The 26956-nt window shown below is 52.7% G+C and overlaps 2 protein-coding genes across 3 annotated transcripts; one reads left to right on the forward strand and one right to left on the reverse strand.

Annotated features, from left to right (window-relative positions):
- Positions 1-24094, forward strand: TMPRSS9 (transmembrane serine protease 9). The gene is made up of 19 exons (XM_051810583.1): positions 1-288; positions 7278-7428; positions 9341-9468; positions 9931-9998; positions 10421-10596; positions 11701-11745; positions 12678-12849; positions 13065-13339; positions 13502-13638; positions 14826-15138; positions 15970-16141; positions 17863-18134; positions 18820-18956; positions 19500-19857; positions 19946-20062; positions 20715-20886; positions 21212-21477; positions 22000-22136; positions 22607-24094. Exons 2-19 carry the CDS (start codon positions 7293-7295, stop codon positions 22766-22768), a joined length of 3243 nt encoding a protein of 1080 aa, XP_051666543.1. The 5' UTR covers positions 1-288; positions 7278-7292; the 3' UTR covers positions 22769-24094.
- A 434-nt stretch (positions 24095-24528) lies between these two features.
- On the reverse strand, positions 24529-25760 carry TIMM13 (translocase of inner mitochondrial membrane 13). 2 transcript variants are annotated; one of them, XR_007908218.1, is made up of 4 exons: positions 25580-25760; positions 25389-25457; positions 25158-25312; positions 24529-25026 (listed from the first exon to the last, which is right to left on the reverse strand). XR_007908218.1 is itself a non-coding variant. In XM_051810793.1 (3 exons), exons 1-3 carry the CDS (start codon positions 25703-25705, stop codon positions 25214-25216), a joined length of 294 nt encoding a protein of 97 aa, XP_051666753.1. In that variant the 5' UTR covers positions 25706-25760; the 3' UTR covers positions 24529-25213. The 2 variants fall into 2 exon arrangements, 1 of the variants encoding a protein (XP_051666753.1); XM_051810793.1 differs by having other exon boundaries at positions 24529-25312.
- Between the last annotated feature and the right edge of the window lie 1196 nt (positions 25761-26956).

Genomic DNA, 26956 nt, shown 5'->3' on the forward strand with positions numbered 1-26956 from the left:
GGAAGGTCCCGTGGCCGGGGAGGGAGAGGCAGGAGCTGCTCCATCGCTGCTCCACTTTCCGGCGCGGGCAGGGAGAGCGAGGGGCGGGGGGAAGCGCTCAGACCCAAAGTTCAGCGAAGCGACAAACCAGCTCTTCAGGGTGACCCGTCCCTGCCTCTCAGGCTGTGCCTTTAAGCCCCGCCGCGAACTCCCCCCGTGCCTCCCACCGCCCCCTCCGCGCCCGGCCGGGCGAGCTCGGCGAGAAGCTGCCGGGGAAAGCACCTGGCGGCAACGGGAAGAGCAAAGCGGGTGAGTCCCTGCTCCTTCTTAGGGGCTCTTTTCGTTTTCTCCAAGGTGCCGGGCTCTCTCGGCTCGGATGGGAACAGAAGAACCTGCGCCTTCCCCCACAGCCGAACCCACCCGCGGGTGCTGCTCCGCGACCACCGCGGTCCCTCCTGCCCGGCGATGGGGCTCGGACAGCCCTCCTCCTCCTCTTCCTCCTCCTCCTCCTCCTCCTCCTCTTCCTTCTTGTCCTTCTCCTCCTCCTCCTCCTCGCTTCTCCATCAGGGTCAAGCAGCTTTGCTGCCTGCGCCCGCAGATTTCCAGACAAGCGGGAGTCTGAAGCTGCTTCTCCTGCTGGGTTTCCCCCCGTACTCGGGGAAATCCCTCTTGCTCTGCTGGTTCTGAGGAAACAGCTGGTTTGTGAATTCATTGCCTGTGGGGAAAGCAGCTAAGCTCACCTCGTATTGAAAGTAAGAGAGGGAAACGACTTCTGTGCTTCCTCAGCACATAAGCCTGCTTGCTTAAGGCTCAGTAGTTTTTATAATGTGATGCTGAAGTGCTTTTTAGTGGTTTTCAATTCCGTGTAACACCAACATGATTCAGGGGAGGTTGGGACCACTTTGCACAAATGAGTGGAGGGGAATTTTTTCTGCTCCTGGGACCAAAGAAACCCACTGGCCACAGAAATGGGCTCCCCACTGAATGTCTGTGGAAGCTGAACCCTTCTGCCAGCTGTGTGTTTCTGAAGGACATTTCATCTTCTGTCTGTTAATCAGCAAACACATGTGGGACCTAATGGATGAACCTTAGTGGAGAGTGACCTCTAGACCCTCTTGTCCAAAAGTACTGGTTAAGGAGAAACATTTTATTTTCTTTAACACTTTGGAAAACAAATGCAGGGAATGGTCTATATTATTTAAAAGCTGTAGCAAATTACGAAATATTCTAGAAAGAAAGTTCAGGGTAGCTTATGGGAAACAAAAAGCTTTGGCAGTAATGCAGACCTAAATGCTGTAAGCAACCTCCATGGGCTGGGAACAGCACCATTATCTGAGCTCAGATAAGTGTTTCTGCAGTTGGATGGTGCTTTGTTCCCACGGTTGAAGGAAAGGGCTTGAGAGTCGCCCTGCTTTGCACCCACTTGTCTGCCAAGTGAGGCTGGTCTGCAGGGAGCCCAGCACAGCCCCTGTACTCTGTTCAAGGGGTCCCTGTGGGTGAGGTGCCAAGCAAGGCAACACAGCCCAGTGCAGGATTTGGGCTGTCCATGTGGGCAACACCCTGCAGCCTCTGCCTGGGGATGGTCTCAGACAGGAGGGGCTGGGCCAAAGCTGTGCATGGTCACAGCCCCAGCTCTGGAGTTCAGCAGTGACACTGTTGTGTACTGATACATGCAGAGTTTCATTCTGCAGCCTCTGAGGTTAATGACAAAAATCCCATTGACTCAGGTGCTGTGAGTTCGCTGCTTGACTGATATCCTTCATCACTGGCTGGTTTCTCTCTGTGATCTCTCCCTTTGAGGGAACATGCATTGCAGATGACTGGTTTCAGGGTAGCGTGGGGGTTTTGTGCCCATGAACACTGATGCCTGCCTGTCAACCTGCAGGAACAGCTGAAGCTAGGTAAAAATGTAATGTGCACATTGCTTTTAATGTATGTCAGCTGGCAAGAAAGAATAAAATGTGCCTATCTGCAAAATGAAGACATCGAGTTTAGCCCCTGTTCCTTGAAGATCCTCTGGTCCCAGTATTGTCCACTGACTTCATTGGGACCAGGATTCCTTCCACAGCCTTTGCACTGGGCCAGTGCAAAGTGTCCAAGGGAGTGGATGTCCCTAAAGGAGATGCCATGAGTTAAGCATGTGAGTTTTTCCTGGCCATTCATGAGCTGAAAAGTATCAAATTATATAGTGCTCCTCCTGTGAAAAGTACCCAGACAAACATAGGCTTCCTGACTTACTGGATACTCCCCATGTGCATTCAGTATTTACTATCTGCACCGAGTTTTCAATCCAGCACAGTGAGGGGGCAGGAGAGTTGCCTTTATTTTATTGTGTAATCCACGGCTAAAAGTTTAAGAAGTAATTGCAGGCACAAATCCGCCCAGTACTCTGTTACCAAAGGGAGAGCTCAGGGCTGAGTGTCTCCAAGGTGGAAGTGATGTTAGAGCCTTTGTTACCAGTGATAATACCAGCACCAGGGAGCCCAGCCTGTCTGTCATGCCCCAGCTGGGGCTGCTGAGCTGGCAGGCAGGAAGAGGATCTTCTTACTTGTAAATTGAGAGACATTTGCAGACCAAGAGGGACAATAAACAAGGCCAGCACAGTGTCACTGGGCTTGCTGAGAGCAGGACTACAGCTGAACCAGAGGCACCTCCAAGGAGAGGGCAGCAGGTGAGTAGGGACTTTCAGATTTGCTCACTTGCAGGCCCATGAGCTGTCCTCAGTCCAGAGCCTGCAGCCTCTTAGGTGACAGTGTTTCTTTCTGCTTGAAAGCAGGGTGCAGCCTTTCAAATGCAGCACAACCCCCTCTGAATGTTAACCTGCAGAGATGGGGCCGTGCACAGTTCTATGTGTCCATTACAGAAACTGGAGATGGGTTAAAGCAAAAGGATTAAAGACATGCAGTGTTGGGTGGCCCAAGGAATCAGCGTGGTGGCCAGTGACATCCATGGCACACGAAACAAAAAGGCCACGTTAGCCAAACCTGTGTCTGCTGGTCATGGGGGTGGGTTTGATGCTGAGAGCTCTGTCCTGTATCTGTTCAACTTTCTTTTTATGGCATAGCATCATCTCTTCAGAAGGTTTAAGGGAAGACACCAGGAAACAACAGTGTTGGAATGAATTCCAACACTCCCTTCTCTGGAGCCCCACTCCCAGAGTGGCTCTGAGGGACCCCTGAGCCATAAGGGGGAACTGGCACATGGTTCTTGGCCTCTCCAGACTGACATGTCCTTGCACTGCACCACCACCCAACAGGTACTGCTGGTTATAAATCCACTCCCCTAGGAAGGTATCCTACCTTCCTTCTCTCAGTAGCTGGTGCCACAAGTTAGCCCCATTTCTATACACGTCAATTCCCAACTGTAAGGAAAAAATCACAAGGTTTTGACCCCATTTTAACTGGGATTGGCTGTTCCCACCACCACGCTCTGCCAGCAGACCTGTTTGCACACCCACATCTCTCACCTCCCCTGGTCATGCTTCTGCTTTCACTTACAGCAAATGGCCATCTTCTCTCTCCTGCTCAAGCTCATGGTTTGGTGACACAGATGTGGTGAACCCACCAAATGAGGCAGGCTGGAGTCTGCTTACTCATCTTGGGCTACCTCCTTCTGGAGAAATACTCTGCTTCTACTGTGTTCCTCCTCTGAAGTGCCCCAAGTCTTATCTTGCTGATAAAATCAGTAGTCCTTCACTTGCCTTTGGCCACAGGCTCATTATTTGCTGAGGCTGCAGGTAGATCTGCTGCTGGGCTTGTGTTCTGCCTCCAGCAAGTCGCATATTTTTCATATCTGTGCCACATTTTGCAAAGGCTCTGTCTGGGTGAGGACTCACAGGCGTGACCTCAGGCCATGACACAGTTTTACAACCCCTGTTCCTGGAGGCTCAGCAGACACAGTGTTGCTGTGCTGAGAGTCACACTGCCCCACCGTGGGATAAACCAAATGCCTTTATTAACACTTGGTTACTCGGATGGTTGCAGCATATTTGCTGCCCTCTGTAATCACAGCCTGGGAGAAAACCATCCCAAAAAAATCATCTGGAATACAGAAACGAAGCACAAAGATCCTAGAGCAGCCCAAACTCACCATCAGGGGACATTGGGGTCTCCTGGTATTCGTTATCTGTAAATGCAGATAAAAGTTGACTTTTGAAGACACGGTCACCACTGGTTCTTTCCTGTCTGTCTTTCCTCTGGCCAACAGTTCAGAGAGGGGGCTCAGCTCGTGTCCCTGTGGTCGAGGGCTGTGATAGGGGCTGACAGACTGGGAAGGGGAGAAGCTGGAGGGAGCCTGGGGCAGTGCAGTGTGAGACAGGAGTCTCTGAAGGGAGAGAGGCTGAGGGCTGGAGAGGGCTGGGAAGGCAGAAGGAAAAGACTCAGGAGGTGAAGACATGAAGGGGAAGACACAGTGAGGTGAAGGACAAGAAGCACCAAGTAGTGGAAGGGAAGAGGCTGGGGAATGGGAAGGTAAATGAGGAAAACCAGCCCCTTTTGCTGGGCAGTCACAAGCAAGGTGCTGGGACACCACTGTGGTGCTGCAGCCCTGGGAGCTGGTGCATTTTGCAAGAAGGCAGTTCCTGCCTGACAACAGGAGCCCAGCACAATTTATGCTGAACAGATGAACTGTGCTCTGGGCCAGTCCTGCAGGTGTGCATGGCCTGGGATCACCTGAGTGAAACAGAGACACCTCCCAGGGTGAGGCTGGATCAGTGCCCAGCAGGGACAGGCAAGAGGGGTGGCCCTCCTTGGGTGGCCCTGCCTTGTCCCCTTGTCACTCCTGCATGTGATGTGCCCCCAACACACTGCACAGGCATGTTCTCAGACACTCATGTGGGCTCTCACACACCCATGTGTGCTCACACACACACACACATGTGCTGCTTGTCCTCTTTGACGAGAAGAGTTGGGTGTTAGCGACAGTTTGGCTAATTGGATAAATGAATATTTTTACAGTATTACTTAATATTTTGTAATTTACCTATCTGAACCTGCTGAGAAATAAAATATGTCTTCCAAGGAAATCCTATGGGATGATTCAAGGCTGCCTTAGAGCAAAGTCCAGGCTCCTACAGAGAAAACAAAACCCGGGGCTGCCACCTCCCAGCACGGCAGCAGATCCTGGGGGGCAGCTGGAGATGGTGACAGTCACAGAACAGCTCTTGCTGACTCTCTGCAGCACATCAGATGTGCCTTCCCTGCTAAAATGGAGCAGTGGAAAGACACCTCCCTGAGACAGGACAGAGAGGACTCTCTTAGGTCAGAGTTCCCCACCCCCTGCTGTCGGGGGCATCGTATTTTATAATCACTCAATTTATGAGCTGACAGAAAAATCATTTTTTTTTTCTCAAAATTCCTACTGGAAACTCGTGCTCCTCTGACTGTTAATACTTTCCTAGTTTCTGCCCCACCAAAAAAATTTACTTTTTGCTCCTCTGATTTTATGCCACAGTGTTTTTCACTGTGTGTAGCTCCTTGCTACAGATCTCCATTATGTATTTACAGATTAGTTCTTATTATTTTCAGTAAAAAAATTACAATCTCTACTTCACTCTTACAAAATGGGCTTTACATTTATATGTCCTTTTATTTTTTTTAACTCACACCACTCACAACAAAAGAAAGTAAACTTTCCTTATGCTAAAAGGGAGAGCAAAGACAAGTTTTGATTGTTTTGTGAAGTAAAATGCTCTCTAAATACTCTTATTTTTTCCAGTTAAAATACCTCTGCAATCACTGATATAAACTTCTTTCTAGGGTTCCAAGTGCCTGTTATTGTAATATGACTTTTATATGCAGCCAAGACTGTATTGTTAAAAAAACACCCAGCCAGAGCCAGTTTTGTCTGTGGTGTTGATTTTTTTCTCAGATGCAGCTGTCCTACCTTTGAGGTCCATTGATGGTCTGGTCAGCAGACCTGGACTAGATTTCTGAGGTCCCACATTCAGCACACGACAAGAGAGGCAGTGGCTCTAAAACCTACTGAAAAGAGTGGAGGAGGGATCCCTCATCTGTATGTATTCAGGTCACAAGAACCACTAGAAGAATGTTCCCTACCTGTCTCCTCTTAGCCAGAGCTGAATTGTCAAATGGAGATATTGTTAGAGGAACCAGGGGCCACAGTGCCTATCTGTGCCAGGCTCAGTGACAGCTGAAAAAGAATATTTGGAGGTCTGCTAAAAAAAAAAGAGGGATCTTGGACAGACTCTCCCTTCCTCTCCCCTTTCCCTCTGTTTGTTGCCTCACAAAGAAGTGACCTTTTAAAATCTCTTATCTAGAAGCTTCAGTTTAAAGAGCTGCTGACGAAAAGCTCCTCTGAAACGGGGAGCTGCTGCTCCGTGTCCTGGGTGCCTTTCTTCCCCTCTTCCTTTCATTGCTGGCTGCATTTACATTAGAAAGGGCTGTTCCTCTGCAGGTTCCCCGAAGTCACAGCCTGACTTAGAGCAGCAGTGAATCGCTGCTGTGGCAGCCCAAGCTCTCACAGCACCTTCTGAGTGGGTAGGAGGTGACCAGGGGAGATGTCCCTTGGCAGGACACACTTTGCAGCTGAGGATGGAAGAGCTGGGTGGGTTTTATGCTCTTGGTGCTGTCAGGATCAAGGCAGAGTAAGTCTGAGAGAAGACTGTGCCTTGCCAAGGCCCTTCTGGTGTCACCTGTAAATCTGAAGTTTCCCAGCCTCTAGAGATTGAGTCCTCGAAGAACTCACTCTGAAGCTGAGTAACTCTGGACCTTTGGCCAAGGTCAGACTTCTGTGGATTTCCAGTCTGACAAAACAAATTGTCTGAGACAGCCTTTATCCTGCCCAGTCTGAAGGGAAGGGTTACGTGTCTTCTTCCTGCCTGTGAGGGAGAAATATTAATCCAGTTATTTAATACATTTTAGGGCCACAGGAAATCAGTGCCTCTCCTTGTCTCACCAGGCTTGTTGCAAAAACCAGCCTGTCTGAATGACTGCTGGAATCACAGTGGATATCCCAGGCTATTTCATTCCTGCTGACACCCAATTGTTGATGTTGGCCAAATAAAGGCCAAATGCAGGTTGGCTTGTTCTAGCAAGGCTGCAGACCAGAAAAAAAAAAAAAAGCAAGATAACTGTTCTATTTTTGGCATTTTTGAGATCTCCTTTGGAGCACCATATCCCATCTGGGCATCTTCAGTGCATCAAGAGTGCAGCCTGAGTGCAGTGTGTGCCCATCCCTTCACTTCTCGTGGTGATGTTTGAAGCTCCTGGGGTAACCACGGCCAGCACAACACATTTCATCTCACTTATACTTTTCCTCTTCTTCTTTTTAATCTGTAGAGCTGCTTAAAAAGCATGGACCAGATAAAGCCAGGACAAGTGCCAGGACAAGGCACTCAGGGAAGGAGACTGAGAGGCTGCTGTTGGAAGGTTGCTGCTGCCACTGCTGTGGCTGGCAGTGCCACAGCTCTCTGCCTGGGGATCCTGCTGGGTGAGTGTGCAGCTGGGTACATTCTTTCAGTTTATCAGCTCCAAAAGAGAAGTGGTCTGCACTGCTCATGGCAAAAATCCTCCAAATCCTCCCGCTGAAGACAAAATGGGATCAAGTTCCTGCATGTACACACACAAACAGGGGCTGTAGTCAACTCTTGTTCTCAATATGTGACTTTGGAGCACTTCATCTTCAGTGTCTCATGACACATGTGCTCTATTCCTGTCCTGCTTGACCAGCCTGATCTCCTTCTATGACAAGGTGACCCACCTAGTAGATATGGGAAAGGCTGTGTATACAGTGTACCCCAACTTCAGTAAAGCCTTCTGCACTGTTTCCCACCACACTCTCCTGGAGAAACTGGCTGCTCGTGGCTTGCTCAGGTGCCTCTTCAGTGTCTGGCTGGTGGTGACTGGAGTTACATCCAGCTGGGGTTGGTAACCAGTGGTGTTCCCCAGAGCCAGCCCTGTTTTATATCTTTATCAATTATCTTGATGAGGGGATCGAGGGCATCCTCAGTCAGTTCACAGATGACACCAAGCTGGATGGGAGTGTTGATTTGCTGGAGGGCAGGAAGGCTCCAGAGAGGCAACTGGGCAGGCTGGATTGATGGGCCAAGGCCAGTGGTGTGAGGGTCAACAAGGCAAAGTGCCAGGTCCTGCCAGAAAACTGCCTGGTGGAGAAGGGCCTGGGGGTGCTGACAGTGACTGAACATGAGCCAGGTGTGCCCAGGTGGCCAAGAATGCCCCTGGCATCTGGCTTGTACCAGCCACAGTGTGTCCAGCAGGACCAGGGCAGTGACTGTCCCCCTGTGCTGGCACTGCTGAGGCACCACCTCAAACCCTGGGGTCAGTTTTTGGTCCCTCATGACAAGACACTGAGGGGCTGGAGAGTGTCCAGGGAAGGGAACGGAGCTGGGGAAGGGTCTGGAGCACAAGTCTGATGAGGAGCAGCTGAGGGAGCTGAGGGAGCTCAGCCTGGAGAAAAGGGGGCTCAGGGGGAACCTGCTCACTCTCCACAACTCCCTGACAGGAATGTGCAGCCAGGTAGGGTTTGGGCTCTGCTCACAGGAAACAAGGGGCAGGACCAGAGGAGATGATCTCAAGTTGCACCAGATTGTATATTAGGGAAAACCCCTTCACTGAAAGGGTTATCCAGCCCTGGCACAGGTTGCCCAGGGTGGAGTCACCATCCCCATGGGGATTTACAAGGTGTAGATGTGGTACTTGGGGACATGGTTTAGTGGTGGGCTTGGCAGTGCTGGTGGAATGATTGGACTCAATGATCTCAGAGGCCTTTTCCAACATAAATGATTCCATGATTCAATGATTCTATCCTCTGATCTCTCTCTGTGACTCCCAAATTTCCTGTCACTGTACCTCACCACCCCTGCCATCACCTATCACAGCCCCTTGCAGCCACCAACCATTGCCTGTTTTACTGTCCCACTCCAGAGCACAACCACCATCTCCTTGCCTCTCCCTCCTCCCTCCTGCTGCTTCTGGTGTCCCATGGCAGATGCCACCTGAGGCCAGCACCCCAGAAAGGACTGACAGATCCCACCTGGACAGTCCTTTCCGAGCTGGCTTCAGTACCCAGCAAACCTTTCCCCAGCCTGTTTCTGCAAGGACAGGGCCAACCTGGGATTGCCAGGCTGTACCCATCTGTTCATGAACTACTGTTTCAGGCTTGACAAAAATCCACCATTTTCAAGTTCAAACTAGTTCAGTGCCAGATGCTGTTCCTGCAGGTGTGCAGGGTATCCCAGTGTGGTCGTGGGGCACCCCTGAGGCAGCCGGGGTGGTCAGAGACAGTCACTGCCAAACCCAGGGGGTTTAAAGGACATGATGAGATCCATGTTCCAGAGCAGTGAGGAAAGCTGCCTCTGACAGACACTGTCCCTCTCTGGCAGCCTGCTATCCCCCAGGAGAGACCAGCTTTGAGCACACAGTGGAGCTGCAAGGAATCATGTTCAACAGCAGCTTGAAGACGGAGAGCTCAGAGTACTACAGGGTGCTGACACCTGCTCTTGAGAGGCTGGTGAGTTGATCTGGGCTTTCCAAGAAAATACTTGGGAAATACTGTGGTGGTTCACCAGGGCCCAGCTCGAGTGTCCTCATTCAGCAGAATCTGGATGCCAAGGGCAGGAGGGAAACTAGGACTTCTTAAACATCAGCAGGGTACACTGTGGGACTGAGCTGCACTTTGAGAGGCCCTGTCAGGGCCCTGAGAGGCATTTGTGGTGTGGGAGGTGTGTGCTCACACCTGCTCCTTGCAAAAGAGGTAGGAAAGCATAAAGAGGGGATGTACTGCCTCATGCCCTGAGCCAGGGTGGGAAAAGGGTTAGACATGAGCTGGACGTGGCTGCTTCTGCTGCTTGCAGAGGCAAGAGAAGATGCTTCAGCAGCTCCAGCTCCCTGCTAAATCCCAGGCATAATCTAGTCCCACCTCCCTGGGGTCTTCTGTGCAGTAAGTGTGTGACCATCACTCTTTGCTTTGCAGTTTCTGTCCAGTCTGCAGGACTCCCAGCTGGACTGGAGCTGCACTGGTTGCACTATCCTGGGCTATAGGTGAGTGTGGGCAGCTGTCCCTGCAGACTCTGCAGCTCATGTTTAGGGCATTCTGACAGGCCTTACCAAGAAGGTGAGCTCACACCTGTGCTGTTGTTCAAAACCAGTACAAAGAGAACCTGGTTTTTGATCAAGGCTGGATTTTCTTCTGGGACTGCAGCAGTGTTCTGGATTCTTTCATTTGGAAGCGCAGTCAGAAAGGCAGAGGGATGTGGTTTGTTCAACCACAGCTTTGGGCCAAAAAAAACCCACAAATGACCATTTCAACCCAGAGAACATCTCCAGGAAAACCTTAAGTTATTAAGAATCACATTATTAAGAGTCAGTTTTGTTTCCCTTCAGTTCCCTGTAGGCAGCGAGCACAGGAGCCTGTGCTGATTGTGGAGAGTTAATGTCCCCATTGATTCCCTGTCTCCCAGCAGGAATGGAAACTCGAGTGTGATCGTCCATTTCCGCCTCTCCTTCACCCCTCAGGACTCCCAGCCCCTGAGCTCTGCCTTGGAGGAGGAAGCTCTGAGGCAGGGGCTGGCAGCTGCCCTGCGCAGGCAGGGTCTGTCCCTGGCTGCCTACGGGACCATCTCCTCAGCTTCTCTCACAGGTACAGCCCTCCCACCTTGCCAGGCAGGCAGAGCAGGGTGCCCAGTGCTGGGGCTGCTGCCACCCAGGGTCACACAGCAAAGCCACCACCTGTGTCTCAGAGAGCCAAACTGTTGCAGGGCTTCATCTCTGGATGTGCAGTCAAGGCTTCATGCCCAGCAGCAGTGCTGGAAATGGGGGTGCTGCCAGGCACCCAACAAAACAATGGAATGCCCTGCCTGGCTCCCAGCTTCACTGCACAGCAGCAGAGACCAGCCTAGGTCTTGCCTGCTGCTCCACAAACATTTGTGGGGTACCCAAATACCTCTCCAGCACTAATGCTGTCCTGCTGCTCTGCCCTGCAAGAGCAGCTTGAGGGGCTCACAGCAACTACAGAGCCTAAAGTATAAACTGCAGTTTCTTTGGCTTTTCTTGCAGCAGCCAGAACCAGCCTAAGGGACAGGGGATTGAGCTCTGGGAGGCTAATTGCTGAGCTGTCTGTACCTGCAAGTGCACAGCAGTCCTTAGGCAGCCCTCGGAGTTGTAGCAATAATTACAGCTTAGGTAGATATTTCTCATATTTGAATTACTCTCTGAAACCACCTGACAAGAAATTCTCCTTCCCTTCAGCGACTGTGGAGTTGCCTGTGACTGTAGGACTTCAGGTCCAGCAGATTTAAAAAAACATGTGCCTGGGAAACATGAAGGTGTGGGCTCCTCTGCAGCTCCCTCTGCCACAATGGGCAGGATCCCTGGATCTTCAGGAGCCTTGTGCAGCCCAGGTGGAGGGTGCACAGACTCCCCTTGGCTTTAGGCAACAGTCCTGCATAGGTTCAAACCTGGAGTCTGCTCCTAGGAGGCAGCTCACTGCTTTTGGGAATTCATCCCTGTACCAGGAATCACCCAAAGCCCACAGAGCTGTAGGTGGCTGCTCCTCCCCTGTCCCATGGCTGAGCAGGGTTCCCCAGCAGGGACCCAGGCCAGGAGCTCACACTGGCCATGGGGCAGGGAAAGGCAGGAGAAGATGATGCAGCAAAGCCTGCAGCAGCCCCAGTCTGGGAACAGCACAGTCCCCAAAGCTCCTGGGCTGCCCTTTTTGATTCCTATTCCTTCTGCTTTGTCACAGGTCCCAGCAAGGTTTCTTCTCCCCACAGATCTGGACTGAAATCAGGTAAGAGCCAGGCAGCAGGAAGAGCAACCTGCACTCTGCAGCCTCCTCCTCCTTCTCACCAGCAGCCTGGATGCAGATATCTTGTCCATAACCTGGTGGCCCAGGGCCCTGCAAGCTCAGCAAGAGCTGCAGCTCTGCTCTGCTCCAGCCCTGCCAGGGAGCAGAGTGACAAGGACACTGCCCTGTGGTGGCTGCCCCTGGGGAAACCAGGGCAGAGCTGCTGGGTGGGCTGCAGAAGACAGGAATGACTCAAGCCCTGCTGTCCCCAGGGAGCTGCCCTGGAGACACAGTCACCTGCTGCAACACCCACTGCATGTGGAAAGAACTGTGACAGGCAGACAGGGTGTGCTGATGGCTCTGAGGGAAGGGCTGTGCTGAGTCTCTCACAGCAGGTCTCCTGGACAGTGGGGGACAGGCCACAGTGCACTGCTGCAGACTGTGACAGGGGTGACACCACTGGCTTCCAGGCACTGAGGAGAGTCAAGGACACAGCATGACTTTTCAAGCCAATAGAAAATGCCTGTGTGAGGATGAGGGGAGCTGGGCCCTGAGAAACACCAACTGTGATAAGGGACACCTTCCTGGTGACCTGGCATGATGGACAAGAGCCACATGGGCCACATGATGGACAACACCCATGAGCTGCTGGGAGCACATCATGAGGCAGTGGCTGAGATTGTCAAACTAGTCAAGATGCTTCTCCCCAGAATTTCTTGCTCTAAAAGAGTTTCAGAGAGGATGCTGTGATGGGCCAGTGCTTTGCAGTGCTCTTTCCAAGCCTGGCCTGTGACATCCCAGGCACTGTCCTGTTGTCTGAGCATGTGCTGGGAGCACTCATGAAGCTGAAGCAGCTTCTCCCACTTGCCCCCAAGTCCGTGGTGCTGGGGCACAGAGGCAGGATCCTGATGCACTGGCTCTCTCATCCCTTTCAGACTGTGGGAGCCGCCCTGCCATGCAGACTGCCAGCAGGATAGTTGGAGGTTCAGAGGCGTCCAGAGGGGAGTTCCCATGGCAGGTCAGCCTGCGAGAGAACAACGAGCACTTCTGTGGTGCTGCAATCCTCACGGAGAAGTGGCTGGTGTCTGCTGCTCATTGCTTTGCTGAGTAAGTTCTGGTCACACCATCTCCCTCCCTCCCTCTCCTTTCCAAACCTGCCATCTCTGCCCCACACTGCCCCATCACGCCTGGTTCCCCTCACGGGGAGCATGGGGAGTGTCCATCACTCCCACAGTGGATGGCAGGATGGCAGGAGGCAGCTGGGGTTTGCAGGACAGTGCTGTGCCTGCAGGCTCACACAGTCCCTGCCGTGTCTCCTCCAGGTTTCAGGACCCGGCCATGTGGGCAGCTTACACAGGGACCACCTCCCTCAGAGGCTCCGACAGCAGCGCAGTGAAAATGGACATTGCACAGATCATCCCACACCCCTCCTACAATGCTGACACGGCTGACTATGATGTGGCTGTGCTGGAGCTCAAGAGACCTGTCACCTTCACCAAGTACATCCAGCCCGTGTGCCTGCCAGACGCAGGCCATCACTTCCCAACCAGCCAGAAGTGCCTCATCTCTGGCTGGGGCTACCTCAAGGAGGATTTCTGTAAGCAGAGCGGGGCAGGGAGCAGAGGAGACACGGTGGGGTGTGTGTGGGGCAGGAGGCCCCAGGGAGGGGAACTCAGGGCAGCTGGGGTGGCTGTACCTGGGGCTGCTGGTCCCCTGCAGGGCTCCCTGAGCTGAGCTCAGTCGTGTCCTTCTCGTTCAGTGGTGAAACCCGAGTTCCTGCAGAAAGCAACAGTGGAGCTGCTGGACCAGAACCTGTGCTCCAGCCTCTACAGCCACGTCCTCACAGACAGGATGATGTGTGCTGGCTACCTGGAGGGGAAGGTTGACTCCTGCCAGGTAAGCTTTGCTCAGGGAAGCTGGCACAGCTCCCCACAGAAGTCTTTTCCTCTCAGTATGCACCAAGGGACACTTCAAGAAGCAGATCTGACACTGTGGTCATGGTTCCCCCCTGAGGTTTGAGGCTGTGCCTTGGACCCAAGCTCAGGGACTGCACAAATGAGGATGTTCTCTAGTGCTTAGAGGAGGGCACTGCTGCTTAGTCTTTTGGATAATTAACTATTTTTCTCTACTTCCTGAGCTGTAACCAGGGCTGGTCCTACCAATGTACCAGGCGGGCCCTTGGATCAAAATCCAGATGGCAAAGGGCAGCACTGGAAACTAAAATATACACAACAGTTTTTGGTGAACAAAAGAGTGTTTTCTTTAGTTAGCCTTTATGCAGCCTGGAACTGCAAGTAGGCACCTGGAGACAGTCCTGCCTTTCACAGTGGAGAGAGGAGAACTGTGATGTGGGGGAGGGCTGTGATTTCCAGAGCTGTCCCTGTGGCTTGGCAGAGCTATTCAAACCTGCAGCCACCAGCTGAGCAAAACTGCACTGCTGTGGTGGTAGTGCTTCATATTCCTGGACCAAATACAACACAAACACCAGAGAAGGGGCCTACAATGGAAGATCCAAGGATGGATGAGCAACATGACCCATCTGGTTATTCATTATTGATCTAGAGCAGTGTCACCCCCAGAAGGCACTGCCAGCTTCACAGACACCACATGTCCATCAGTGACACTCTCAGGGCCCCACAATAACAAAGAATTGACCAGGGAACCACAGGCCAAATCAAGAAAAGCTGATGCAAAGATTAGCATGGTCACCCTGGGCTGTGTATGAACACCCATCATCTGTCTGTGTATGAGCTGCTGGGCTTAACCTTTAAGAGCAACAATTTAATGAATGATTAAATCAGTAGAAATGTTAAACCCTTTATTTTATAGAGGATGTCCCTGTGCTCTTCTGGCATATCAATGGCACAAGGCTACTACTTAATAGAAGGACAGTGTGCCCACATGGAGGAGCAGCCAAAGGCCAGCACAGGAGATGCTCCAGTCATCACTAGGTTGGAGCAAATATGAAGTGAGATGAGATACAGAGGGACAGAGAGACCCCAGCTGGCAGAGGGATGCTGAAGGTGGCCAGGGAGAGCTCAGTGCATCCCCAGGGAGAGCTCACCATCTGGCTTCTCTTGCAGGGTGACTCTGGTGGGCCCTTGGTTTGCCAAGAACCATCTGGCAGGTTTTTCCTGGCGGGAATCGTGAGCTGGGGGATTGGATGTGCTGAAGCCAGGAGGCCTGGGGTTTACACACGTGTTACCAAACTCAGAGACTGGATCTTGGATGCTATTTCTGCCTTCCCCAGCTCCACAGCCCACATTGCCCCTCCAATACACTCCAGTACCAACAGTAATGTGGTCAGTGCTGAAGAGCTCAACACCATCAGAGGAACCCCCACCACCTCACCAGCCCCAGCTGCCAGCAGGCCAGTGACTGCAGGGAGACCACAAGGTATGAGCACCCATGAGTGGTGCACCTTGGCAGGAAGAGTGGCAGATCCAGCTCCAAATGCCAGGTTCCTTCTTTTGCTGAGCTGAGCTGACTTTCTGTAGGGTGAGCCCCACAACCCTTGCCTAAGGACTAAGGCCAAGGCACATGTGACACTGTGTGGCTGTCCCAGCTCAGACCAGAGCAGCCTGGCAAAGTCACTCAGTACCTGTGCAGTTCCATGCAGCTCCTTTGCCTGTATGACTGACTGTGCAATCTCATCTGAGTGACTCATCTGCTCCAGCAAGTCCAGGACAGGGCACTAAGGCACAGCAGTGTCTGACAGTATTTAACCTGTTGACCACTGACTTTTGTTTGCCACCTGTGGATCTCCCCACAGCTCAAAGCTGGTGGCTGCACCTTCACAGCAGACACAGATCTCCTCCCTGCAGGGAAGGAGGGCAGGTGTCTGTAGGATGACCTGTCTGCTCCAAGAGCCCCCAGCAGCTCTGCAGGGAGATGCAGATGTAAGGTGTTTTTCTACATTTAGGATTAAGTTTTTATCTGTAATGGCAAGGCTAAGAGGCACAGAGCTGCTGATTACTCTGCCTTTGAGAAAGGCCCAGGATTGAGGATGTGCCAAGAGCAAGATGCAGAACAGCAGTTAGTGTGAAAGCCCAGATGAAGACAGCCACCATCAGGCCCTGCCATGATCAGCAGACAGGGCTTGGGTAGATCCTCACACCTCAGCCCTGACCTGTCCCTGCTCAGACTTACTGGTTAGAGAGAGCAAGTGTCTCTCCTTCCTTGTCTTCTGCTTGGAGTACTCACAAGTCATGCTTTGACTTTGCTCAGAGTGTGGAGGACGACCTGGGTTCTCTAAACCCAGCAAGATCGTGGGAGGAACAGATGCCTCCAGAGGAGAGATCCCCTGGCAAGTCAGCCTGAAAGAGGACTCGAGGCACTTCTGTGGAGCCACCGTCATCGGGGACCGCTGGCTGCTGTCGGCAGCTCACTGCTTCAACGAGTGAGAGCCATCCCTGCCCTTCCCCACAGAGCTGTGCTGCCAAAACCACAGCGTGGCACTGGAGCCACAAAACAAGACATTAATTTTTGCTATAACTAGAGAGTCACAGTAAAAGGGGTTTTGTGGGGAGGTTGGGATGATGCAGAGAGGGGTTACCTACTAGTGAAGAGGCATGAACATAATGCTCACAGACCATTATGGTCAGCAAAATGTCAGCTTTATTAGAAGAAAGACAGTTTATATAGTGGTCATGACGCTTAGTTCTTGTTCACACTACACTGGATACATAAGGAAAACATACTTTGCTGTCCACTGCTAATTGGATCACAACAGGTGGTCATAGGAGATGAGAAAACTTTATTCACCTGCCAGAACTCCTCCTTGGCATGTGGCATGAATCCACCTTTGTTCTAACTTAGCTCTTGTAGCCATTTTAGTGGCATAGTATTTTTTACTGTCTGCACCCAGCCATGCCAAGGGAAAAGTCTCAGAAATGCAATAGAAATTGTTCACACAATTTCTGTCCTCTGACAGTTACCCCAGCTTGGGCAGGGAGCAAGGACAACACATCTAAGAGGGGGTGGAAAAGGACAGATGCCACAAGAGTTTCTTTAATAAATTTAACCTTAAAAATTGTCTGTAATATACAAAATAGAGACACGTGGTCAGCTGGTAAAGGGAAAATGGTGTGTTCTGTTCTGCAAGAGCCTAAGCCCAGATTTGTAAGCAGCCTAGATAAAGAAATGAGTAGCAAGAGGATAACGTTTGTCAGGAATAAATTCCTGAAGGCAGAAAGGGTGGGGAACTAACTGAGAAGGAGTTCAAGACAATCTCATGCATTAAACAGCTGGGCAATAAAGCAGTGAGTGAAATGTAAGGTGTGAAATGAGGCACAGCAGTGCTGTCTGTCTGTGGACAAGGGTGGTCTCCATCAGCTATCTCCATCCATCTCCATCTGAGTGTTGCCATTCAAAACAAGAGGTCAGAAACATTCAGATACTCCCCTGAGAGCAGCAGTGCTGTGGGCAGGGGTGGTTAAAGAGCACAGGAATGCAGTAACAGTCAGAAGAACGAGGGAGATGAGCAGGATGTTGGTGGTAATCCACAGCACACCAACCTCCACACAGGGCTGGAGTAACACTGTGTGAAGGTGAACACAAGGCTTGGGGATGAGCTGGGTGTGGAACAGCATCATAACCAGCAAGACACAATAGATCAGACTAGACCTGGGAAAAAAACAACTGGTGGGAAGGGAAAGTGTGATGGGACTGTGCAATGATGGAGGGTACAATTAGGGGACGCCTTTTGACTCTTTTTTTAAGAGTCAAACCCACCAAAAGCAGGTGGAAAACAAACAAAAGGAAGCAGTTCTTAATAAATGTCATTAAGCTGAATATTTAAAATTCACATAGGGTGAAAAAAAAACCAAAAAACACAACTTTAGAAAAATCCAAATAAAACCCCCAAATCCATCAAGACCTACTGAATACAGAGACACAACCTGTGTACCAGAACAGTCCTGAAATCATAAATTTCTGGAGGTAAGGAGAGGATTATTACTACATGTTCATTTGCTTTCAGGAGATATCCAACAGCTGCCACTGCTGGCAACTGTTCTTTGGGCCTGACTTAGTAGGGCTGCTCTGCTGTGTGCTGATCCTGTAAAACTGTCTGCAATCATCTGTGTGTGAGCATGCATGTTTAGAATTATGTATTTGCAGGACAAATCCAGAAGAGATTGAAGCCTACATGGGAACAACATCACTAAATGGAACAGACGAGAATGCAGTGAAAGTCAATGTAACAAGAGTGATCCCACACCCCCTCTTCAGCCCCATGATTCTGGACTTTGATGTGGCTGTACTGGAGCTGGCAAGGCCTCTTGTCTTCAACAAATACATCCAGCCTCTGTGCCTCCCACTTGCTGCACAGAAGTTTCCTGTTGGCAAGAAATGCCTCATTTCTGGGTGGGGAGACCTCCAGGAAGGGAATGGTAAGCAGTGATGCTGATGTGCCCTGGGGCAGTGACACCCTGAGCAGCAAAGCCTGTGCCACTGTGACCCACAGTCCAGGACAGGGGACAGCAATGGGGACAGTCAGGAACTGACAGAAACACAAGAATAAGCAAGAACAAAGGCACACAGAGCATTACCTTAAACCACAGTTATTTAGGAGTCGCCAGCAAACACGAAAATTGAGAGAGCAGCTTGGTGGGAACCAGGAGAAACCTGCTGGGCTCCTCTCAGTAGCTCTGCCATGCCAAGCAAGAGTCAGGCACTGGCTCAGGGCCTGCTGCAGCTCTGGCAGGATGGTATGTCAGCCACAGCAGCCACGCTCAGTCACAGAGATGTTCCAAGCAATTGGAAAAAGCAAAGATCCCACTGCAGGGAGAAGGCCTGAGAGTGGCACGTGTGCTACCAAAGAAGCCCAGCTGACCAGGAACCCACAAGCTGTCAGGACCACGGGACACAGCTGGGTGCAGGATCCTTAGCACAGACACAGAACTGCACCCTGGGGTGAGCCAGGAAGCTTCAGGGTTGCTGAGAAAATAGGTCATATAGGACTCAATTCTCATGTGGGATTAGAGCCTGTTCTCCCAAAATTTGTGTTGTCAGTCTAAAATTCATTAGTTCCCACTTTCCTCTGCTGCACTCATTAATCCCATGTTTTTCATGCAGCCACCAAGCCCGAGATCCTGCAGAAAGCCTCTGTGGCCATCATAGACCAGAACACCTGTGACTTCCTCTACAACTTCTCCCTCACTGACCGAATGATCTGTGCTGGCTTCCTGGAGGGGATGGTAGACTCATGCCAGGTAAGAGTGTGGGATTTCTCTACTCTGTGGACTGTTCAGAAAGCTGGGCTAACTCTGCCTTCAGCAGATCCTTGTGAAATATTTACTGAGGCTGCTGTGGCCAGGCTGTGCAATTCATGTACACCTTAGCACAAAAAGCCCAGCGAGATTTAGAAAACTGTATAAAGCTCCACCAAGCTGAGAATGACTTAAACCAACATCCCACTGCTGTGTCTGGCCAGATGAATGCTGGATGAAGCAGGTCTCCTCCAGTGGCAGTGAGACCTGGGCAGTTGGTGGTGGCTGTGGAGCGGTGCTGACAGGAGCTATGAACTTTCAGGACAAATGCCACTCGTATCTGTGCAGCCAGGTTGAGCCACTGACCCCACCTTCAGTGTCTGACTCGTGCCTTGCACACACACTGCATGGCAGCAGACAGACCCAAGGCTGAAGAAAGAAGAGTTGGGGGTAGCTAAATGCTCCTGGTGTGGCTGAGGGGCAGCTCCATGTAGACCTGTCTGGGGGAGACTGTACTGAGCAGCCATTGCCTTGCTTCTTCTGCAGGGAGATTCAGGTGGGCCCTTGGCCTGTGAGGTGACCCCAGGAGTGTTTTACCTGGCTGGCATTGTGAGCTGGGGATATGGTTGTGCCCAGGCTATGAAACCTGGTGTGTACTCCAGAGTTACCAAACTCACAGACTGGATCCTGGACACCATCTCACAGTTGCCCAGTCCTGGCACAGGCATTCCTTCCAGTTCAGCCATCACCAGAACTTCCAGCACAGCCATCCTCACCCAGCCCAGCACAACAGCTGCAGGTCCAACCAGCAGAACCACCCTGGGAACGAAGATGAGCACAAACACGAGTGAAAACTCTGAAGCTCTGAGAACAACTGAACCTGCCAAGCCCACCCAAGCCCCAGGTAACACTGATGACAGATGTACTGACATGTTGGTAGGAGGCCTCCATCACAGGGAGTACTGAGCAGGCCATGGGTTATTCCCTTCCAGTGGTGCCTTGTACCAGCTTCACCTTCAAGTGTTCCAGCAAGGTGTGTATTGGAAAAGAAAACCCTGAATGTGATGATGTTGTGGACTGCAGCAACGGCTTCGACGAGCGCAACTGCGGTGAGTCCTGCTCTGCAGCCCGTGGCTGCTGCCAGCCCTGGTCTGCACGGCCCAGACTCCCCAGTGCAACCCACCACATCCACACTGGCTGTCCTGGGCCCCACACTGGACACTGGGGGCCTGGGCCAGCCCACTGTAGTCCAGGTCCTACTTATTCTGCCAGAATCTAAACCAAGATAAAGCTGGATGAGCAGGGTCCAAATTTTCTGCCAGATGTGGCCTCTTTTCCTCTGCTACAAATATTAGAAACCATTTCCAGCACACCAGCCTTCTGGCCAGCCAGTCTGGTAGCACAAAGGTGGCAAGACAACTCTGCACAACATGGCAGCCCAGAAAATGTCTTGTCATCCCTGGGACTGCTCCTTGGTCTGCACATTCCTTGCTGTGTGATAGCTCAGCCAGTCCATCCAAATGTTCCCTCCTCACATACCACAGCCCTGGAAGGTGTGATCTGTGATAACAATTTCACAAACCATACCCTGTCTGCCAAGCCTTGCTTCAGCTGGGTGAATGGAATCCATCACATCCTGCTGCCCTGTGCACACACCCCCCCCCCAGAAGGCTGTCCCACGGCAGGGGCTGTGGAAGGCAGGCAGACACCCCTTTTCACTTATGTTCATTTAAAACCACGGTGCTTCTTCCTCTGTCCCAGACTGTGGCCAACCAACTGCTCTGGCCTTCAGCAAGATCGTGGGTGGCAGCAGTGCAGCTCGAGGGGAGTGGCCCTGGCAAGTCAGCCTGTGGCTGCGGCGGAAGGAGCACAAGTGCGGGGCTGTCCTCATTGCCGACCGCTGGCTGCTCTCTGCAGCTCACTGCTTTGACATGTAAGTCTGGGGTGGGCTAATGAAGCCAGCTGGCTCTTGGCCCCAGTCCCATCAGCCCACCTGCCCTTGCCCTCCCTGGCGGTCCAGCACCGTGGCTGGGATGCTGTGCCCCGTGAGAGGCACACGGTCCCTATCACAGGTGTGCCCCTGCAGGTAAGTGGGGAGAAGAATGAGCGGAGCAAAACCTGGGTGTGCCCAGTGTGCTGGAGACAGGGGCCCTGCCCTCACAAGGTGTGGCCATAGTGCATCCCAGCCCCACAAGAGGAGGAATGGCCCTCCTTGTGAGGCCGTGCTCCTAACAGCCAGGTTTGCTGTCTTTCTGCAGTTACAGTGACCCCAAAATGTGGGTGGCCTTTCTAGGAACACCCTTCCTGAGTGGCATCGATGGCAAAATGGAGAAAATATTCCGTATCTACAAGCACCCCTTTTACAACATCTACAGCCTGGACTATGATGTGGCACTGCTAGAGCTGAGCACACCTGTCAAGTTCAGCAACACCATCAGACCGATATGTCTCCCAGACAGTTCTCACATCTTCCATGAAGGGGCCAGATGCTTCATCACAGGCTGGGGCTCCACGAAGGAAGGAGGTACTGGTTGAGAGGGCCCCCTCACATCCATGATGGCCACACTGGCCACCTACCTTGCATACTTCAACACCTACAGTTCCAAACACCACTGTCCCAGGCCAGGCTGGACCCTGCAGGGAACACCAAGCTGGGCAAGGCCTGGTATCACTACCATCTCCTCCCCTGCCACCATGCACTGTACTCATCCATTTAGCCACACCTCTGCCCTCTTGGAGCCTTCCCAAGCTTTCTACATGCCAGCCACTACACTCCCCATCCCCACAGCAGCTGCTCCAGCTCTGCTCCTGCAGCACAAGGACCCAGTGCCATTTGTATCTGGTCAGCTGAGCTGCTGGACAAAGTAACACACTCAAGGGACCTTTCTGTGCTTGCTCTGCTGGGGAGGAACCAGGCCTGACTGACTTTCCCAGAGCAGGTCTCTCCCTCTGGCCAGCGAGTAAGGCTGCAGAGCCCCCACTGCTACACACGCTTCTGCTTCTCACGTGCTCTGCACCCCTTTAACATCAATACTTGTCTCCTCAGGTCTCATGTCAAAGCATCTGCAAAAGGCAGCAGTGAACATGATCGGAGACCAGGCCTGCAAGAAGTTCTACCCTGTCCAGATCAGCAGCAGGATGGTGTGTGCTGGTTTCCCACAGGGCACCGTCGACAGCTGTTCAGTGAGTGAGAGCAGCAAACACTGCGGCTGGGACAGAGCAAGCTCGTGCCAAGTCCCCAGGCTATATTCCCTCAGGAGGGCCCTGCCTCCCCCAGCTCAGCTGTCTGTCCATCCACCATGGCTGTTGCCTTTATCCACGTCCATCCTGCATACACCTCATGCATACACCAACCCGTGACAGGTCAGGGAAACACAGAGAGGTAACACCAAGCAAAGGACCACGGGGATACCTTGGAGCCTATTCCATGATCCTATTGTACCTCCAAACACACTCTTCCACGTTCCAGAACCCCAACCTCACATTGTTCATGCAGGCACATCACTGAGCAGTCCTCTAGCTTGGAATGTGGCTCCTGGGGAAGTGGGGAGCAGGAGAGCAAATGCCCATGTCCCAGAGAGAAAGAACATCTCAAAGCTGGGGGAGCTGGGCTGCCTCTGGCTTGATACTGTACCCTTTTCCTCTCTCTGCAGGGCGATGCAGGCGGGCCCCTGGCATGTAAAGAACCCTCAGGGAAGTGGTTTCTAGCAGGAATCACAAGCTGGGGCTATGGCTGTGCCAGGCCATACTTCCCTGGTGTCTACACCAAAGTCACAGCTGTCCAGGGCTGGATTGCGCAGAACCTCAAGCTCTGAAACTGCATTTCACCACTCAGGGAAGGCAACGAATGAGAGGAGTAACTGCCAGAGGAGGCACTAATCCCTCAGCTGTTGTACATTTTTGTGATGTTGCAAAGGGGTGAAGATGGCCTTGCAGGTATTAAGCACATGCCAGTGCTGTGTGACCCGCTGGTTGTGACACACCAGGGCATTTGATAACTGCTTTGCATAGAAAGGTACAAATTCTAGACATTTTCCATAAATAAATGAGGCCTGTCCCAACTTAAGACCTGGCCAAACATCCTACGCATTAAAACATGACCTTTCTAGTTGGAGGGGTGCCCGAAACATCTGGCAGATATTCATGGAGTCTGGCTGACCTCTGCCTGTGAGCTGTCATCCCAAAGCCAAGCCAAGAGACTGGTGAACTTCGTCCCAGCCCAAAGTTATGCCCTTGCAGAAGCCTCAGACCTCAGTGCCTTGATGGAGCTGTTGTGCTGTGCAGTGGCTTTTGGGAAGGGTGTGCTGCTGTTTTCACTCAGTGCCTGAGAGCTCAGTGATGACCTTCTGGCTCACCATTTGATCCCAAGAGAAGACAGGACTGAAACGCTTGGAGTTCAGACTGCAAAGGCCCTGATCTGTACTAGAGGATCAAGAAAGGCTTCTCTACACCCTCCATACACCCCCACCCACCCAACCTCCCCCCAGCCCCTTTTGCACCAGGGAACAGGTGATTAAACTGATTAAGGCATGGTCATACAGAGCACTGCTCTGGTTAAGCTAGGTGGGAAAAATTCAAAGTGCTGACATAGGGTGCAAGGATGTAACTCCTTCAGTAGGAGGTCAGGTCCCACCAGCCAGCATATGACAGGCAGACAACTCTGTTCATAAGAAAAAAACTGCTGCAGAGCTCATGTGCCAAGTCTTGGGCAGACTCAGACATCTCCCCATAGATTCAGCCACCAAACCTGAACAGCTGCTTGTACCCCAGACCCCTTCCTCATTTTTGGTGCTTAAGCTCTGCATCTGGGCATAGCAAGAGGTTTCTTCTGTCTCAACCCAGCTGGCAGTGAGATCCACCACCTTCCCAGCCAGAGCACCAGCAAGGTGGGAGACCTGGCTTCCAGGCATGGCTGAGCTCCACATGGGTTCAGATCCATGGCTGCAACACTTGTGGGATGGTCTCATGAATGAAATGGGACTGCTGCACAGCCAGTGCCATAAAATTCATACAGCCATAAATAAAAGTAAAAAGGCCCCTAAGCAAACACGGCTGAAAGCACTTTATTTTCAAGTAGTCATTCTGACAATCTGGAAGGGAAACTCCAGTTTCAGCAAGTTCAAATACCCAATTATCTCCTCACTTTACCTTGTGTAAGAACACTTTAGTCCCTTTATAGAAGCCACCACACTGGGAGATTAAATGAAATCAGGTTCTGGCACATCCCTTTGAATGTCCCAGCAGGTATGGAGACAACATCCTTCATCTGTCTCCATGTCCCAGCAAACAGTGAAATCTTTTATAAAATGCAGATCTCCAAAAGGAGGGATTTCAAAAAACCTCTCTCTAGAGACCCAGGCACTGTTAATCTCCAATGTTCTCCTCTTGCTGTACCCACTGCTGACTATACAGCACAAACCCAGCTTTTCAGGAGAGGTGTGTAATACAGAGTTGAGCACCAAAGCAGACCCACAGTTCTCTTTTGCAGACATGCACCTCCCTCAAAAAAATGATGCCTAGAAGGTAGGCTCCAAGATGGAACGTCTGTGCCAGAGCCAAACCAGAAGTCAGAGAGTATCACAGCAACACAACACACTTTATTCTATAAAGAAATGAACCCGAGTACTTTATTCTGTAAAGAAATTAATCCATCCACTTCCCAACCCTGTCCATCCCCCAGCTGTGCTGGCACAACTATTTGCAAGGCTGTGCTGCAACCTGTTCCCCAACACTGTGCTTGTACTAAGTCAAAGCCTATGAGCCCAAAGTGAGCCCCACACAGAAATACACAGATACAAGGGAAGAAAGAGTCCAGGTGGCATGTGGAGATATTATGGCAGCTTTTCTACTGATGAAAAAGGACTGGGTGACTACCTGATGGCTGGGTCCATGCTGGAATCCCGGGCAAAGGGACTGTGTTGCTGGCTTGGCTTGGCCCCTCTTTTCCACAGAAGGCTCCTTGCCTCTCGCAGCCCTTTCAGCAGGGATTTATCAAGTGCTATAATGCCTTGGCCAGTCTGGACGGTTGGGAAGGGCAAGAAGTAAATCAAGCAGCTCATGGTGGCTCTCAAGGCTGGAAAAAAAAAAATCACTCGCTCCTGGGGCTGGTGCTAATAAAGGCCAATGGATGCAAAAGGTTTAGCGAGGGTTTATTGCTCTGCCACGGCAGGGGCTGGGAAGGCAGCAGGATTCACCCCCAACCACCTGGACTGGCCGCTCGTCCCTTCCCCACATGGTCCCTCCTGGCCCGGAACGCATCATCACATGTTGGCTCTCTCCCGCTGCAGCCGGGAATTGTAGGCTCGGGAAACCGTGTTCCAGGAGTCCATGTACCGGTCCATGCACATGGCGATGCACTTCTGCGGGACACGAAAGCCTCAGCGGCCGCCCCGGGCGCGGACACCGCGGGTCCGCGGTTCTCCCGCCCGCCCTCACCTGCTCCGAGTTGTCCAGGGAGCCGCCGGGCTTCCCGATGCACTTCCGAAAGCACTTGTCCGTCATGCGCTGCGGAGAGAGCCCGTGAGCGGCCCCGCGGCCCGGGGGCTCCGGCCGCGAGGGGAGCGGGACGGGGACGGGGACGGGGACCGGGACCGAGCCAGCCCCCCGCGCCCGCCGCCCCTCCTGACCTGCAAGAGCTCCTGCGCGTTGGCCACGGCGATCTGCACCTTCACCTGCTCCATGATGAGCCCCGGGTCCAGCTTCCCCCCGCCGCCGCCCCCGGAGCCGAAGTCGGAGCCGAAGCCGCTCTCCATGCCCTCAGTGCCCGCGCTGCCGGCGAAATGGCGGCGCCCGGACTGCGGCTCCCGGCGGGCCCCGCGCCGGGCGGGGCCGAACCGAGCGCGCCGGCGGCGCCTCAGCGGGGCCGAACCGAGCGGGGCTGAACCGAGCGGGGTCGAACCGAGCGCGCCGGGCTCAGCGGGGCCGAACCGAGCGGGGCCGAACCGAGCGGGGTCGAACCGAGCGTGCCGGGCTCAGCGGGGCCGAACGGAGCGGGGCCGACCCGAGCGGGGCCGACCCGAGCGCGCCGGCGGCGCCTCAGCGGGGCCGCGGGGACCGTGTGCCCAGCGCGGGTGTCACCGCCGGCCCCGACCCCGGCCAGCTCCGAAGGGACTCCCCAGGGCAGGGTCGGCCCGGGCCCGAGTCAGACACAGCGTTCGAGTCCCGGCGTTCAGCGCAGCCCCGCGGAGGGGCGAGGGGAAGGGGCTTTAAACCGGCAGCACCAGAGAGACGAACGCTGCCCGGCTGCCCTGCGGCGGAACACCCCGGTCTGAGCTGGGCTCCCCCCAGAGAGCAGCTCCTCGGTGGGTTCTCTCTGGAATTCACCCTTCCAGGCGATGGCGATCGTTTCCTCTGCCTGACGTGACTCGGGGGAGAGGCTCGTGCCCTTAATTCTGCCTCAATTCCATTGCGGTCTCCTCCGTTGAGTAAGAACGCTCTGGAACGCGGTAGAAGCAAACGGGAGAGGACACCACGGGGGCAAGATGTGATGTGAGGGAAAGAGTTGGTACGAGAGAAGGAACTGACAGCAGAGCTGAAGCCCAAACTGCTCTAGTCTTCACTGGCTAGAGCCCGCACTCAGGGTACTGCAAACCGTGTCATCCTGTCTGTCGGTCTGTCCACTTCAACCAGAAGGCATTCCGACACCTCACAGGAGCACCACCAGCCAGTGCTAACGATGGGGCAGCCGCCTAAGGTACAGTTTCATCAGCACGGACTGGAAAGTGGGCTGGAAGCTGCGCGGCAACACTGCCCATCCTAAGAATCCATCCCAGCCGGAGGTCGGTGTCTGCTCTCATTCTCACGTCAGGATCAAGCAGGTTAAATGGAAAAACGCCTTCAGTGCAAGGGTGAGAAGAAGGGGATGGTTTCCTGCTCCAGCTCCTGATATTCTTCCTGCTGTTTTTGTTGCTGCTGATCGGAGAGGACAGCACTTTCCACCAGCACTGCGTCCCGTTTAAGGAAAGCGCTGGTTTGCTTCTGGAATACACCCCACAATCCCTGCT

The sequence above is a fragment of the Manacus candei genome, unplaced genomic scaffold (assembly GCF_025592945.1).
Source record: "Manacus candei isolate 608988 ecotype Guabito, Panama unplaced genomic scaffold, ASM2559294v1 h1tg000078l, whole genome shotgun sequence".
Classification (NCBI taxonomy): domain Eukaryota; kingdom Metazoa; phylum Chordata; class Aves; order Passeriformes; family Pipridae; genus Manacus; species Manacus candei.